This window comes from Ambystoma mexicanum, chromosome 3p, assembly GCF_040938575.1.
Source record: "Ambystoma mexicanum isolate Mex_15411 chromosome 3p, UKY_AmexF1_1, whole genome shotgun sequence".
In the NCBI taxonomy this organism is placed as follows: domain Eukaryota; kingdom Metazoa; phylum Chordata; class Amphibia; order Caudata; family Ambystomatidae; genus Ambystoma; species Ambystoma mexicanum.
In genome coordinates this window covers 1139741437-1139758232 of record NC_090925.1, presented here as the reverse complement: position 1 = coordinate 1139758232, position 16796 = coordinate 1139741437, and the positions used below count along the sequence as shown (strand labels likewise).

The 16796-nt window shown below is 49.2% G+C and overlaps 1 protein-coding gene across 7 annotated transcripts in view; it reads right to left on the bottom strand.

Annotated features, from left to right (window-relative positions):
* The window catches only part of RAPGEF6 (Rap guanine nucleotide exchange factor 6), a 1719096-nt gene that overhangs the window by 22298 nt on the left and 1680002 nt on the right, over positions 1-16796 (bottom strand). For 6 of the 7 annotated variants that reach the window (XM_069652531.1, XM_069652533.1, XM_069652532.1 and 3 more), the window contains one exon: positions 13439-13759. The exons of the other annotated variant lie outside the window; for it this stretch is intronic. In XM_069652531.1, coding sequence (XP_069508632.1) covers positions 13439-13759 — 321 coding nt within the window. The remainder of the gene's footprint in view (positions 1-13438; positions 13760-16796) is intronic. 7 annotated transcript variants of the gene reach the window in all.

Genomic DNA, 16796 nt, shown 5'->3' with positions numbered 1-16796 from the left:
GAACTGGTTGCCCATGGCCGTGTACGCCTCCAAAATGTCCTGAAACATCCAACGGGCGATGGAAGCCTGAGAGCTGGGTGAATAGCCCCCAAAAGTCACAAACAATACCTCAGACTTGAAGAATTTTGTCAGAGAGGTAAAACCTGAGAACCCTCCTGAGGCCCAATGAATGCAAGGCATCGTTGTGAAATGTAGTGAAGGGCTCGCACAAAGACAACGCCTGCAGCTCACTAACCCTGCATGCAGAGGGCAGAGCCACCAGTAAAACTGTCTTTATTTTTACCAAGCAGATGTCTACAGAGGCCACCAGCTCAAAAGGCTTGCACTGAAAAGCTGCAAGAATACAATGAGGTCCCAGACCGGGTGTGGTCTATGCACCGGAGGAAGAAGCATAGACAACCCCTTAAGGTGGGCCTTAACCAGTGGGTTGGCCGCCGAAAACACATGCTCAGGGGAGTTCTTGTAAACCCCAATGGTTGCCAAATAAGTGTGGCAAGTATCCATCTGAACTCCAGAACGAGCCATAACATCATCCAGCGGACAGGTGACTGGGTCCAGACCCTTGTTCCGAGCCCAATGGCAGAACCTAGTCCATTTGCTCTTATAGTTGGACTGAGTCGAGGCCCCCCTGGCCTGCTGAATGATGTCCCATTTGTCATCCGAAAACTGAGCATGCTGAAGCATCAGCTGGTCAGGAACCGGGCCGCCAGCGCCAGCTTCACCGGTTCCGGATGTTCAACTGCCCCACCCTGCTGCGTCAGGAAGCCACTGCTGGAAATCGGAAGGTGGACCGGACCCCGAGAGCATAAATGTAGCATATACGAAAACCAGGGTCTCGAAGATCAGTGGGGGCAAGCAGGATGAGGCTGCAGATCAACAAAGCCAGCATCTTGTGGAGGGTCCGTTGGAGTAGAGGGGTGGGTGGGAACGTGTAACACTTGCGGCCGTGCCAACAGATCTGGAAGGCATCTCCCAATTACTCCTGACACCGACCTGCCCATGAAGCAAACTGGGGGCACTTGGTATTCTGAGGAGATGCAAACAAGTCCAGGTCAGCAAAGCCCCAACGCTGTAACAGGGGCAACAAGGAATTGGTGTGCAATCTTAGGTTTGGAGCCCCAAGCGGCTCAGTTGGTCCGCTTCTGCATTTCTGTCCCCCCGGTAGGGGATTGCAGAAATCCAAACCCCTTCCGACAGGGCCCATTTCCCGATTGATACCGCCTCCAGACAGAGGAGGGGTCAACAGGTGCCGCCCTGCTTGTTCAGGGAAAATATCATAGTAGAGTTGTCCCTCCTGACCAGAAGAGACCGGTCGCTGATGAGGGGCAGAAAGGCCTTGAGGGCCAGGCCCACTGCCCTGACCTTGAGCAGATTGATATGCAGGACAATGCGCCATGAATCACCTAGCCCTCAAGAGTAGCCGCCCAGTCCGAGAAAGACAAGTCCGTCATCACCACCAGGTTAGGCTCTGGTTGGGTGAAGGGGGCCCCCACTGAAACATTGCCATTCATCATCCAACAGCAAAGATCGGGCAGGAGGAGTGGGAGTATTGGGATCCTGTCCGACTGCGACCCCTTCACGTGATCCCAATTGACCACCAGGTGGAGCTGGAGGTGCTGCATCTTGAGGCGAAAGTGCTGCACAATATACACGCAGGAGGCAATCATTCCCAGAAGTTGCTGGAACCACATACTGAGGTGGTCGAGTATTGCCAGAAAGTGTCCCACTGCCTTGCGAAGGTAGAGGATCCTCTCGGGCGCATGGAACACCCGCTGAAAGGCCGTGTTCCAACACACCCCTAGGAAGACCTGATCCTGAGAGGGCCACAAATGTGACTTCCTTGGGTTGAGGGAGAAATTATAAATTACTCACTGCAGTGACTAATGTACTCCTAGTCCATAGTCCCCTTTCCTCCATACTGTATGGGCGTCCCTCGCAAGGGACGAAAGACGGAACCTTTTTCACTAGAAAAAAATCATCTTCCCCTTTAAATTTAGATGCACGTGGGGGCGTGGTCCTGTGAGCATGCGCTCCCCTGACTCTGCCCACCGGCGCCACTCCTCAAGTCCTCTTTGACACATCAACAATATTAAAATTGCCTAATAACACCAGTTCTGTTAGGGGGAGGACGGTGGGACATATGGAGGAAAGGGGACTATGGAATCTGAGTACGTTAGTCACTACGGTGAGTAACTTATTTACTCCTACGTCTCATCCCCTTTCCTCCATACTGTATAGGCGATTACAACTGAATGTAGCCCCAGGGTGGAGAGTTGCCCCTCTTAAGAAAACAAGTTCCTTAACATTGCCTGCCCAAATGCTGCGTCCAACCTAGCGCTGGCATCCAAGCAATAATGCTTGCAGGAGGCAGAGGGAGTAGCCCACATAGCCAGAGCAGGGAGGGGGTGGATAACTGTGCCCCCCCTGTTGAGCGAGTAGGTGCGCTGGGCCAGCGGAAGGTGTACGGGGGCCTGGTCAGACAGGCTCAGTAGCTCCGAGAACCAGGGTTGTGCTGGCCACCATCTGCATTGCCTTCGCCGAGCAATTCCCTGCCCCTGCTAGGAGGCAAACTGGGGGCATCTCCTGTTGGCAATGGTGGCAAACAGGTCCACCTTGTTGATGTAATACATGCAGGTGGAGCTGTCTGTTTGAATGAGATTTGCCCTGCCAGTGATAAGTACAAAGGCTTTGAGAGCAGGCCAGATAGCCATCCTCTCAAGCCAGTTGATGTGCGCCAACTGTTACTGCCTGGACCACACTCCATGGACGCTGTGACTGTCCAAGGTTAGCTCCCTATCCCTCTAAGATGAGACAGTGGTAGTGGTGACATGACATGAGGTGTCAGATGCCGGAAGGGCCTGCCTATCTGCAGGTTCTTGTCCGTATCCCACCAGATCAGATCCTGGTGGAGCTGTTGTGGTATGGTGACCTGCTCCGCCTGCGAACCCTTCTCCTGGTTCCAGGAGGCTGAAAAATGTAGCTGCAGCTGCCACATTTTGAGCCTTGTATGTGGCACTGCAAGAAGACATGCAGCCATAAGTCCCAACAGGTGTTGGTACCACCACACCGAGGTCACTGCTCTACTGAGAAAATGCCTTGGGGCCCTCTTGATGGCCTTGTCCTCCGAGGGGAAAATCCGCTCGGAGCTCGTGTCCCAGATAAGTTCCAGGACGGTCAGGCTCTGTGTGGACACAAACAGTGACTTTTTGAGTTTGATAGAAAATCCCAGGTCGTACAGTGTATTCATGAGGGTGGATGCCGTATGCCGGACCGCCTCCGGAGTTCTCGTTCTGAATAGCCAATCATCTAAATATGGGTAAATATGATGGCCCTGTGCCTTGAGTAGAGCTGCCACTGCATTCATTTGCCTTGTAAAGACACTGGGTGCCGAATTGAGACCAAAAGGTTGAACCCTGTATTGAAAGTGAAAACCCATGATCCTGAACCTCAGGAAGGACCAATGGGGATCCCAAATCGGGACGTGTAGGTAGGCATCCTTCAAATGCAGGGAGCAAATCCAGTCTCCCGCACAGAATGTCTCCGCTATGAAGGCTGGGGTAACCATCTTGAACTTTTGCAGCGGAAGGGAAAGATTAAAGGTGTAAAGGTCTAACAACTCTCAGGCCAGCCTGGTTCTTTTTGTGTATGGCAAGAATTTGTGGATAGAAGCCCATGCCGCGCTGTGTTGCTGGGACTTCCTCCACGGGCTGGCTCGCTACAAGCAAGCGTATTTCCACCAACAGAGTTGCTGTCCCAATCTCCGGGAGGGGAAGAAGGAGGAGAATGTGGACAGGGGAGCCAGAAGCCCCTGGATACTGAGAAGATCCATGGGTCCGTGAACCTCGTACGCAAGCGGTGTGTGTGAAGGGCAAGCCTGCCTCCCACTGGAGACTTGTGGATGTGGGTGGGCCGGTCACAATTTCTTCCCCTCTGAGGCTGGAGCTGAGGAGGGGGACTGGAAAAAACCTGTGTTAGCGGCCTTGTGCTGTTTGTGCCTGTGCTGGCTAGGGGATCTGTCCGGTTGCCTGGAACGTCTCTCCTGAAAGCATCTGAAGCCTCCAAAGGACTGACCCTTGTCCGAGAGGTGATGCGTTTGGCTGTAGGTCTTAGGAGTGGACTTGGTGAGGATCGATTTCACTGTCTGCAAGCTATTCTTTTTCTTATCGAGTTCCTCGTCCGTTGTCGAATGGAACAACTTGCCCAACCCCTCGAAAGGCAGGTCTAGAATGCGTTGCTGCACATCTGGTTTGAATTTAGTCACCGTTAGCCAAGCCATCCTTCTCGTGTCAATGGCAATGCAAATGGCCCGAACTGAAGTGTTGATGTGGGACATTGTGGACTCCATTATGTCTTGTGCCAACATTTTGGCCTAAGCCAGGCCAGCCTTGAAGCGATTCTGACTGTGGGTAGGGAGCTCAGGGAGGAAATCTGCGATCTCCCGCCATAGCTTCTGGTTGACAGCCGCCAAAATGGCATCTGCGTTGGCCTGGCGCAGGTGGAGAGTGGCGTTGGAATACATTTTCTTCCCGAACACCTCCAAGATCTTTTCCTCCTTGCCCAGGTGTGCCGAGGCCTAAGTCGCAGAAGATGATTGTGGTTTGGAGTACAGTGATGCTGCCGCTATCATCGAAAAATGTGGTTGGCGGTGAGCAGACAATAAGAGGGGGTCCCCTTCCATTTGCCTATATTTAGTGTTGACACGCCTATTGGTAGGCTGAGTAGAGTGTGGCTAGAGCCACCCTTTTTTGGCAAGTGCTACCAAGTCCTCCTGAAGCGAGATTCCCGCTCTAGCAGTAGGGCATAAGGTGAGAACGTCAGCCAGTACCCCCACCTACGGTTGTTCCACCTGCGGCTGCAGGATTCCTAGGTACTCAGCCTGGCCCACGAGCCATTCGTGAAAAGCTTTGGCTGATGATGGAGTGTCAGGATCCTCCTCCTCCTCCTCGTCTGTGTCCACTGGTGTGTCATGCGGGTCCGGAAGAGCCTGAGGAGTGCTGGGTGCAGGCAGCTGTGGCGTGCTGAGTATCAGCGCCAGAGGTTACCGAGGTGGGAGAGCTGGGTCTGCTGTGACTGGGACAGGCATGGGAGCCGGGGCTGCCATGACTGGTACCAGCATGGGAGCCGGGGCAATATGCCTGTGGGTGCTTGTGGCTGTACGGGAGGGAGCATGTCCCTGATCCCGTCCCTGAAGATGGTACCCATCTGTGGAGATCTCATGAGTACGAGGAACTTCTCGAAGAACCTGTCTTCACAGGCCGGAGGGGTGCCTGATGGTACAGGCATAGGGGCTGGGCCCTGAGGCTGCTGTCTCTTGGTCGTGCCCTATCTCGCTGTATAGGGCGAGTTATACCTGCCCTGAGAAGTGGATGGATAAGATGTGAACCAAGTGACAGGAGTTGACCAATCCCAACTGGAATCTCTTTCACAAGCCTGGTCTCCGAAGGGAATGGGCGTTGGGTGAGCCGCCATTTTGACTGGGCCGTCGGCCTTTTTGTTTGCTCCGTGCCATGTACCTGCGTCATGGAACTTGCTTAGCTGGGACTGGCTTCCACCAGTACGCTGATCGGTGGTGGTTGAGGCCTACACTGCACCTCAGGACGGGGCCTGGTAGGCGGAATGCCCTCAGCAGTGGTGCCGGTAGTACTGCATGCAGGCACCCCCTCAGACATGGGTTTGGTGTTAGGGCATAGACCCTCGGGTCGGGACCCGGTAATAGAGCCTTGCAACCCCTCAAGGTAGGATCTTGCGACCCCTCGGCTGATAGCTGAAGCAGCCTCAGTGTTGCTGCTGGTCTAAAAACCTGTCCGGTCCCTCTAGCTTGATCGCTTCCTTGGGAACGAGTCACCCTTGCAGGGTGCGGAGGAGAACAAGGCACCTACTTTGGGCCTGGTCTTCTGCTTCACCCACGGCTTTGAGGTCCTCTGGAGGCAATCTTCCGAAGAGCTCCCTTCACCTGGCTAGTCGGTTCTTGGGCGTGGAGTAAAGGCGTCATCAGCGCTACAGCCGTCCCAGCCGTGGTCTGGGCCAATGGAGCGGAGGCAGTGGGCATGGGGGTCGGACATTGGGATGGGACCCTTGCAGGCTGGACACCTGCTGAAGCCCGCTGTCGTCAACATGCGCTGGGGAGGAGCGTGGCGCCAGAGGACAAAGCAGTACCTGATATTGAAAAAGAAAAAAGAAGACAAGAATACTTCTCCAGGGAAGAGCGCAAGGAATTACTAGGCCAGAGGCCTAACCCAGGAGCGCTGGTGAAAGCGGTCCGTTCCAGTCGATGCAGAAATGAGGACTGAGGAGTGGTGCCGGTGGGCTGACTCAAGGGAGTGCATGCTCCCAGGGCCGCGCCCCAGTGCGCATCTAAATTTAAAGGGGAAGATGATTTCTTCTGGTGGAAAAGGTTCCATCTCCCGTCCCTAGCGAGGAACGCACATACAGTATGGAGGAAAGGGGACAGGACGTAGGGGTACCCTAGCTGATGAAGGATCTCTGCCAATCTCTAGCAGGAGTGAACCACCCCTCGGGTGACCCCTCCTTCACCAGCCAGTCATCCGAATAAGGGAATAGATTCTGGCCCTCCAAGCGGAGACAACCCGCCACTGCGTTCATCAACTTCGTGAAGACACAAGGGGCCGAGTTCAGGTAGAAAGGCAGCACCCTGTACTGAGAATGGTATGACATAATCCTGAACCGCAGAAATGTTCCATGCAGTTGGTAGATGGGTACATGCAGGTACACATCCTCGAGGTCCAGGGAACACATGCGGCCCCTGCACACAGAGACTCAGCTATGTGCGCGTCAGTAATCATCTTGAAGTGTTCTAGTGGTAAAGATAGATTTAGAAATGACAGGTCTAGGACAACCCTCAGGCCAGGCTGGTTGGGTACAGCAAACATTTTGGAATAGAACCCAAAGCCCCTGTCTGACTGAGGAACCGGTTCTATCGCATCTCCAAGAGAGAAAGGACCTCCCGTAAAAGAGCCGGGGACCCAATCTGACGAAGAGGAGGAGAGGATGGTATATGCAAATGAAGGGGAAGACTGAAGCCCGTGGAGACTACGGATAGTATCCACAAGTTGTTGAAAAGACGCTTCCAGGTGTCCTCAAAAAGAGCCAGACGGCCCCACACAGGCGAGCTGTGTTCCACGACCTTGGCGTCAGAGGAGGGGGAGTGGAAAAACCTGCGCAAAGTCCTCTGCTGCTTCCTCCTATTGTCAGTGGGCGAGCTGACAGGCCTCCGCGTACCATGGTCCTAGAACCCCAGGAAGACAGAGAAAGCGCTTGGTTTTAATTTGGTCCTGCCCTGAAACTGAGGGAAGGATTTCTGCCCTTGCTTTGTCAGGATCGCCAAGGACCTGGCGGTTTGAGTAGAGATTTTCTTCTTTGTCACCTCGTCATCGGTTGACGAATGGAAGAGGTCCAAACCCTCGAAAGGACAAATTCAGGATTCTCTCCTGCACGTCAGATGAAAACTTATGGGTATGCATCCATGCCGTCCTTCTCATCTCGACACCAAAGCACATCCCTCTGTTGGCTGTGTCGATGTGGGAGAACCAAGAATCCATGAGGTCCTGTGCAACAGCACTGACATCCCCCAGACCAGCCTTGAAGGATGTGATATGGCATTTATAATGCGCCTCTACACAGGTGTTTCAAGGCCCGACGAGGCAAGGGAGGGGGAACAGAGGGTAGACAAACAACGATTCTACTAGGCCTGGTGTCAGTCAGATTGCGCAAGTTCATGGGAAGGAGGAAAGTGCGGGCGAAGGGGGAGGGGACAGTGCGGTACATGGGATAATAGAATAAATAGACAATAAGTACAAGTATGGCCAGCAGGCGGCAAGTGCAAGGATAAGTGCAGACATCAGGTGTCAAGTGCTGGTAGTGAGACTGTAGGGAAACAGAATACAGTCCCCAAGTGCGGGGGTTGCCAAAAAGGCAGTGCAGGTGTGCGACTGTTGGGGGAGGGGACCTGGGCCTGAGATCAGAGGGTGGCCAGGTAACCAGTGCAGTTTCAGTATCAGCCAGGATCAGCAGGGGAGAGAGGAGAAAAAGCAGAAACAAAGAGAAAGGTTTTGAGGTGCTTCCGGAACCAGAGATGATTCGCCTCAAGTTTCAGGGAGGCAAGGAGGCTGTTCCAGAGGGAGGCCCCAGTCGAAGAAAGAGCTACCACCAACTCGTTGCTTGGAGAAGAGACTGACCCTGAGGGAGTTGGAAGCGGATGAGCGAAGAGCTCGAGAAGGAAGATATTTAGGCAGAGAGAGTTGACGGTATTGAGGCCCCAGACCCCAGAAGGCCTTATGGAAAACGCAGAGGGTTTTGAACTTAATCTTCGCAGCCACTGGGAGCCAGTGCAGAGATTTCAGTCCTGGAGAGATACGATCCCTGGGCTTGAGGCCAAAGACAAGTCTCACAGTCCTGTTCTGGATGAGTTGCAGAGGGAGGAGAGTAGAAGCAGGCAGATTTAGAAAGAGGCTGTTGAAATAGTGCAGCCTAGAGAGAACCAGAGCTCTGGAGACAGTGAGCTTCTGGGGGGGCAGGGGAAGTACAGAAATGAAGAATACCTCTGAGGAGGTGCAGCTGGTAGTGTGACTTCTTAGAGACGTCAGAGATGTGAGGAGAGAAGGAGAGTGTCAAGTTGAAGATGACCCCGAGGTTTTTAGCCTCACAGGTGGGAGTAGGAAGAGGGCCAAGAGAGGCCAGCTAGAGAGTGACAGGAAAGGAGGGAGCGGGTGTGCAGATGAGGAGAATCTCTGTCTTACTGGCATTAAGGCAGAGATCATTGGCGGTACACCACTCCTGGATGGCGGACAGACAGTCAGAGATGAGTGGGGGAGATGAGGTGGCTGAGGGTAGCCTGAAACTTAGCTTAGTGTCATCCGCATAGCACTAGAAGTTGGGGCACAGCGCGGTAACGCAGTGGGCAAGAAGGGCCAGGTATTGGTTGAACAGCCAGGGAGAGAGGTTAGACCCATGGGGAACACCACAGGTAGAGATAGAGATAGAGGAGAGGAAGGACCCAAGTTGAACCTGGGAGGGTCGATCAGAGAGGAAAGAAGTCATCCTGAAAGAAGGAGGCTTGCCTTTCCAAAGGGAAGTCGGGCAGAAATTCCCTGAGCTCCCACCACCGCTTCTGGTTAGGTGCAGCCAAGAGGGCATCAGCGTTGGGCTGACGTAGATGCAGTCCTGAAATGGCGTAACAGCGCTTGCCCAAAGTCTCGAGGACTTTGTCCGTCTTGGAAAGCTGAAGGTGAGTTCCGAGGAGGAAGACCATGAAGCCGATGGTTTATAATATAATGAGGCTGCAGCCACCACTGATGAATGAGGCTGCGGGTGGGAGGCCAGAAGGATTAGCTCCCTGTCCATCAGCCTGAACCTGCTACCCAGCTTCTTGTTCATCTGGCTGTTGGCCCTGGGCTTCTCCCAGACCTTTCTTGCTACCTGCTAGACATCCTTCTGGAGGGATCTGAAGAGGGAGACGTTGGTAGTACAGGAGGGGTCTGAAGAACCAGTAGGGACCAGCAGCCTTAGAGGCCACGGACCTCCCAGGACCTGAACCTGAGGAACCCCTGTCTGTGGGAAACCCAGAGAATGAGTCGCTGTGCTGCTTGTCCGTGCTGAACAGAGGGCCTACCTTGCTTTGACAAGAGGTCCTGGAGACAAAGTCTTTAAGGTGGGGCAGATGAGAAGTGTGGAAGATCTCCCTCCACCACGACAACCGATTCGTCAATGCCCTATGATCGAGAGTGGTGCAAGCCAAACATGCATTCCAGCGGTGGTCGGGCCCAAACACTCAAGACAGAGTGCATGGGGTTCCGAGGGCGGGAACAAGCGATCGCATTACGCACATCTCGTGAATCCTCCTGCAGCCGACATGCGCCGGGGGAGGCGAGGCACCGAAGGGACGTTAAAAAAAGATTGAAAAAACAAAAACGGGGAGCAAGCGGAAAGTTAAACAAGTCTGTGCGCTGGCTGCCATCTCCAACACGTTTGTGTAGAAAAAGGGACTGAGGTGAGGCACCGGAGGGCAGGGCCTTCCAATGCCGGAGGTCGCGCCGTCACAAATTTAAAGGACAATCTCAATTTTTCACTGCCAAAGGTTCCGGTACCGTCCCCATGTTGGCTGAGGCCCAGAAGGATGGAGGAAAGGGGATGGACATTTGAGTATTGTGACAGTTCATGGTCAGCTAAACAATTCCATTATTATGCTTGCAACTTTAGATTACAACAATATGATGTCTATGATGTCTACCACAAATATGTGACTACTGCCTCATAACAGATTATGGAACTTCTCAGCTACCTGATGTTAAAAAAGAAAGCTACAAGATTAACAGGCCAAAGATATTTGATAAAGGACCAAATTAAACAGAACCTCCAATAGGAAAGTTAGAATTAATGCGCAAACACGTAAAGACAACAATTTCTACGTTTGGCGCAGTGCACAGGCAGCCTTGTAATTCAGGGAGAGGTATGTGCAAGCAGGAGGATATGAAGTGAATGTGATCTGTAAAGGAGGCACACTCAAGAGGCTAGACCCTTCAGAAACAAATTCGGGCATAGAAAAGTTGAGACACAGGAGATGTACTAAAAAAGCCGGACTAGTGCGATTAGAAAACTTTGAGGGTAGCTTGACCATAGTGCCTTGAAGAGCCTATGAGGGTACCTTCTCTTCACACAGACGATCTGATCACACACAGCGAGATCAAAGAAGCTCCATCTGAGCTTAAAGCACGTAAAACGCACCACATTGGTGGACATGTGCCGCAGGCACGGCTATCCATCCAATCACATTAGAATGCAGCTACGACTACTACAAATTCAGTCAAGCTTGAACACTCACGTCTTGGCCTCCTTACACCTCTGCCATTAGAATACAGTGACAACCTATGACAAATTCGGTCTAGCTGGAGACATGATGTGTCTCTTGCACTAGCGCACTCTCATGACCTCCCTCAACACCTATACAGATGCCTACCCTCTTGGATTGCTTACTGGAGCCCAGCCAGCCCACCTAATCACTAATCTTGGCCAAATGCACACATGCATTCTAAGCCTCTCTCCGAGAATGTTCCCGTACCCGTACTTCCACAAGCGCTTTGAGGCCATACAAATGGGAAAAGGCGGCATACAAATGACTACTACCTTCTACTACATAATAGATAAAAACGACTCGGATAACAAATCAGAGAAAGATTGACACTTGCTAAGGGAGATGTCCAGAGAGCGAAAACTACAAGTGCTTTAAATAGGAGATTTCTAAATACTGTTCAATGGAGAAAATCACACAATGATAGGTCCATCATATTGGCTATCCAGGTCGCTCACACTGATGAGAACCTAAAAAACACTGTAAAGTCAACTAAAGAACCAGTTGGCGGTAACTTCAAGGAATAAGAAGGTAAACTAGTTTGCTTGTATCGCTTTGCAAATGTTACATAGGCCTTATATTAAATGCTAGTATTTAGTGGTGTGGTGCCGGTGGGCTGACTCAGCCCACCGTTTTGGGGATCCAAACGGAGAACAGTAGTTAAGTTCTGGAACGAAGACAGAGCAGGCCCATGAAGTTCTATACTGAGATGTACGAATGCTGCACCAAGAACAATGGTGACAGAGTTACAAATAAGCACCAACTGCCTTAGTCGCAAGATACGTATACACCCAACATGCAAGAATGACGGTAAAGTAATAGTGGCAGCTTTAAGGGAGTATGAGAGGAGAACAGCACTCACAGCAGTGGAGGCTGTGCTAACTAATATGACCTTGGAAGAGAGGAGAGTGGAAGAGTAGTAAAATAGGTTTGTGGCTGAATCGGATAGATGCAAGCATCAAGAGGTCTGACCGTGCAGATAGTAAAATAACAGCACTAGTTGGTGTGACCCTGGTTAATTAATATGAGAAGCAGGTTTATTGGTAGTGTATAAGGAGAGAAATGTAAAGAGAGTCAGCGGATGTCATACAACTACTAATGAGCCAGGAAAATTAAGGCTTAGAAAGGAGGAGAATAATGCAAGACGGCCTGGAACATAAACAGCTTTTGTGATGAGGCAAACAAAAACACAAAAAGGACAAATCTGAAACAAGAACAAACATTTAAAAAACGTATGTGGACACCCTGGTTGTTTTTAGACTGAAACCTAAGTCCAACATGAACTAGAGGATTTAGAGCAGAGAAAAGAGTGCAACACCACCATCATAAGTCAATAAAGACAATGAAAAATTAGCAAAAGAATGTGTATTGACCGATGTGGATTAGGAAGGACCGGAAGAGTTCTTCACAGCCACTGGTAGATAAGTCAAAATAAAATCAAGAGAGCTGCTGAAATGTTTTGGAATTGTTTGAACACCAGGCCAATCAAATTCCTTACAAACTCAAATGTGGGTTTAAAAATAAAGATGTTAGTTCATTAGTCACATTCATGGTGGATGAGTTAGAAATTAGATGTGACTGCAGCCTAGTAACAGCGCATACAAGGTTAGCTAACAAAGATAGCGAAAGCACCTGATAAATGAATAACAAAAATAAATACGAGATCTACAACACACTTTTATATGCACAAAACACGAGAAAGGTGCTCAGGCATACAGCTTGCGAGCTACGCGTAGCGGACAGAACCCACCAAGCCAAGCATGGGCTCCCTAGAAGCATGATCCATGTGACCATTTATGCTTTAACATTTTTATTTTCTACTATTTTGACAATTTATATACAGCAGTTTGCAACTGTGGACTGAATTCTTTGACACAGGCAAATCACAAAAACACTATGTAGGTAAGAAAATATTGGCAAAATTGAGTTTTGTTGCCTATCCCCAAAGACGTTTCTTGCAAAACCTTAATTTGGGTTCCCATGTCCTTGGTTTCAAACCAATGCTCCTCTGCCTTGGAGACAAGTGCAACGCTAGCCTTTCAACCACTGAAACCGAAAGGCCAGCGCTCCACTACACACAGTTTAGGGAAACATGTGCATGCAACCACGGCAACATTTCGCCGATGTTCACTCTATACAGAAGGCAGAGGGAAATCGTGTGGCAATAACATCTGTGTGTTATGGGGCATTCCGCCAAACTCTAAATGAGGCCCTTTGGGAAGCATTATACATACCCTTGTTCGGTGGTGCCTGGTTTTGACAACTCCCAACATGCCTGGTTCCTGAATGCCGCAGAGAGGCACTAAGGTAGGCAATCCAGAAGGAAGCTGTCAAGCTCCCACTAGTACAGGGTTGGTGCATGTAGCTGTACAAGTCAACTACACATCAACTGTTCATCTTCTTTTCTTAAGGCAACCAGATTCCTGCCTTTAAATTTCATATCAGCTTTGTGCCTAATTTGCTATGCCAATATTTTCTGTCCTACTCAAACAATAATAAAACCAGGATTGTGCATAAAATCGCGTTAGACTGACTACTTTACTAATGATCTAATAAGTTAGTAGCTTAACGTACCATCCTCTTCACTATATGCACCGGTCATATCGGTTATCTTAGGATGGAGCTGCTGCCGAGCATGCCACTGAGGCCGTGCTATGATCTTCGGTTGCATACAGGTCACTGGTTCTCTAGTGAGAGACGCTGATGAAAGTCTATAGAGTTCGCTATGGACCATCTTTGACCTCTGTACGGCCACGCTATAGGCTGGAGGTTTTATGTGCTGGTGCTGAGGTGGTCCTTCCTTTATGTCTGCTAAAGAAATCCCCATGTATCCCGGAGGAGTGGGCGGTGGGTCCCTATACCTATCGTCCTTCTTTGGTGTGGTGACACAGTACACTGGCACAAAAGACAAGCGATGAAATGTTAATGGGGAAAACAGAAATGAGAAAATTAGAATTCAAAACAATGAAATGTTACAATGGCAAAACACAAATTGCTCAAACAAAAAAATACATGAAAGCTGGTTACAAGGACAGCAATAGATGTTGATGTTTAGTTTATGTTACTGCAAATGTATGTTTTTGATAAGTTACTTGTAGCGGAAGCATGTTTATGTTCAGAAATCACATACCACTCTGAAAAGTCACAACAAAGCAGGTAAAACATACGAGTAACCATTGACACATTGAAACCAATGATTTTGTCATGGAAACAAAATCAATTTGCACAAATTATGTGTTTGAGATGCATGGCAAGACTAGATGTAGCTTTTCGGTCTGTAAATCCTAAAACTGCCCTATCACACAAAGCATGCACAGGGATTATGAGCAAGACAGTACACACACCTAGCACCTCAAAACCTGTGCAACAGAATTGATGATAAAATAATCCAAAGAAAACATGGGACAACATCAGCTGTCTGAAATGTAATGTGTCCCCTAACTAGTCAGACCATCCAAGACAAGGTTTAAGAATACTTAAGCTCTAGATTTAACATACTTCTTGAATTTAGCACAACCTTGTAAAAAGTTATTAACACCTAACGAATCCAGTCTTATACAAGGAACAGGTGTATTTTTGCCCCCCCACATTAAAAACACAAAAAGAAATGGTGCCACCAGTGGAAGAGCCATGGGTGACTGGAAGAGCGGGTGGAGTATGTGTATGTTGCCCGCTTTTCCAGCCACCTGATTGGCTAAAATGACTTTTCCGAGTGCGAATATAGTTTTATACACCTGGAGCGAGGGCCTTTAAGACCAAGTAAAAAGACTGAGCACAGCAAGGGACTATAGTACCGCGCGCAGAAAGATATATGCGTCAGAATGACTAAAAGGGTGGGCGGCGGCGTACTAATGTGAGATATATGACTCATGGTAGCTTGGAGGAATGACGGGGCGGTGGAAAATTGCAGGACCTCTTAGCTGGGTTCCCTGAAAATAACTGCTATCTTGCAATTTCGCTCTGAACTCTGGCTTTAAATTCTCCAGTAGTGTGCTCGCTTAAGCTCCCTACAAAGAGTGCCTTGGAAGCAGCCCACCATTACTTTTTGGCACCGTCATATACCAATCTCACACGGCTCTTACAGAACCATGCACAAAGAGGAGAATGGTAAAGTGGCTGGCATGTTACTACAAATACAAGGTTCGGGGAAACCATGGTTACAGAGCTATACAAAGCTACATCCACGTAAACGTTTCACTTTTTAGCAGAATGTCACTTGTTCAAACTGATGCAAAGCAGGTGGCCATTAACCGCGGAAGGAAGTCCTGGGAATTAAAAGTTATTGTTTTTTTACTTGTCACTGAGCAGAAATAGACACGAGTCCTGGAATCAAAGTTCATGCTATGGCGCTGGCTGTCATTTTGCGTCCAGCTCCCAGTGTCAGGCATGCCGATGTCTGGGATGGCAAGCATGCACACCAGAAAGAGAGGCCCTGCCAAAACCACCAGAGCAGAATTGTTAGCTACCTCTCGAGATGATCCACTTCCGGGTCTGTCTGCTCTGCAAGGCAAATGCTTTATTCAGCACTCGGATATGAGTGTGGCAGTGCATGCATTATGGATATACACCTCTGCTGGGGCTCTGTAAAGGTATCCAGGCAGCCTTGAAGGCTGTATTTCATGGTGCTGTGCTGTAATACTGATGGACCTTAGTTCTCCTTTCATTTCCCTGCATATGGTACCCTTGCAAGAGTCTGTAAAGGGACTTGCTTTGTCGCAAACACGCTGCACCTGGAACAAGAAATCGGTCTGTGAGGGGTATAGTTTTGGAACAATAGTAGCGTGTACATTTGCAATGCATTTCGGATTGCATTGTGAAGTGACTAGAAGGTGCAGGTATGTAGATCGCATGTTTAACCACCACACAGCAATGCCTTGTTTCAAGGTCATTAAACAAAATTAAAAAAATAACAGGGAACATCGGATTATTTCCATAAGCATAGTGACATATGACACGAACAACGAGCTGGAGGTGTTTTGTTAAATTGTATGAACAGTGAACCGCCTTGGTTCTTGGACTGCTGTTTGAGAGCAAGCAAGTATGCAGCCGTACTCGCACATCTATACACACGCGCCATATACTTGTGTTCACTGGACTGTCATACGTCGCTCAAATCATATTCGTGTCTACTGGGCCTCATTTCCGTGTGAAACTATCATAGTTTTTCAATATATCAAGTGTCTGATTTTATGCCCGGGTATGCTGTAATGAGCACCATTGATTTTTAATGAGCGGCAAGATAGACCAATGTATTTTTGCATGGCCTTCGTGTACACACCTTGATTTATACACTGAGGAACGGGGATAGAAATCTACACACGGCCTACTAACATGCCCATTTTGCATTCATGACATAAATCTAGGTCTGGCATACTTAATATTCAGCAATTCATTTCGTGCCTCTTATTATTTGGATTACAAACTGAAACAACAACACAAAAAATAGAGTGGGGAGAACATGGTTTCACGTAATTTAACAACACATTATTGCATACACCTTAGTTTCCAGCAGATGTCGTATTTTCACTACAATAAGAAATCAGATTTGTTAAATCATATCGCATTCATACATAACTCGCGCTTGACGTAATGATTTACATTCTTCTTCGACTTAAACCTCAAGATTTCAGATGATAGTCATGACTATAATCTGACCTTGTCATCGGAATAAGTATCACTATGAGCGGATTAGGTCATACACGTCCTAACGTGATGACATCACTGCAAGTATATCATTAGCATCAAGCAGGGGTGGCGTGGCTTTGGCTTCCCAGTCAATGAGGAGACTAGACTCAGAAGAACAAGTTACTTCTTACCTTGTAACGTTCTTTCGATGGGATGTTCCTCCGACGTATTCCTTATCTTAGATATCTCTGATAAGAGATATCTAAGATAAGGAATACGTCGGAGGACACAATCCCTTCGAATGGAG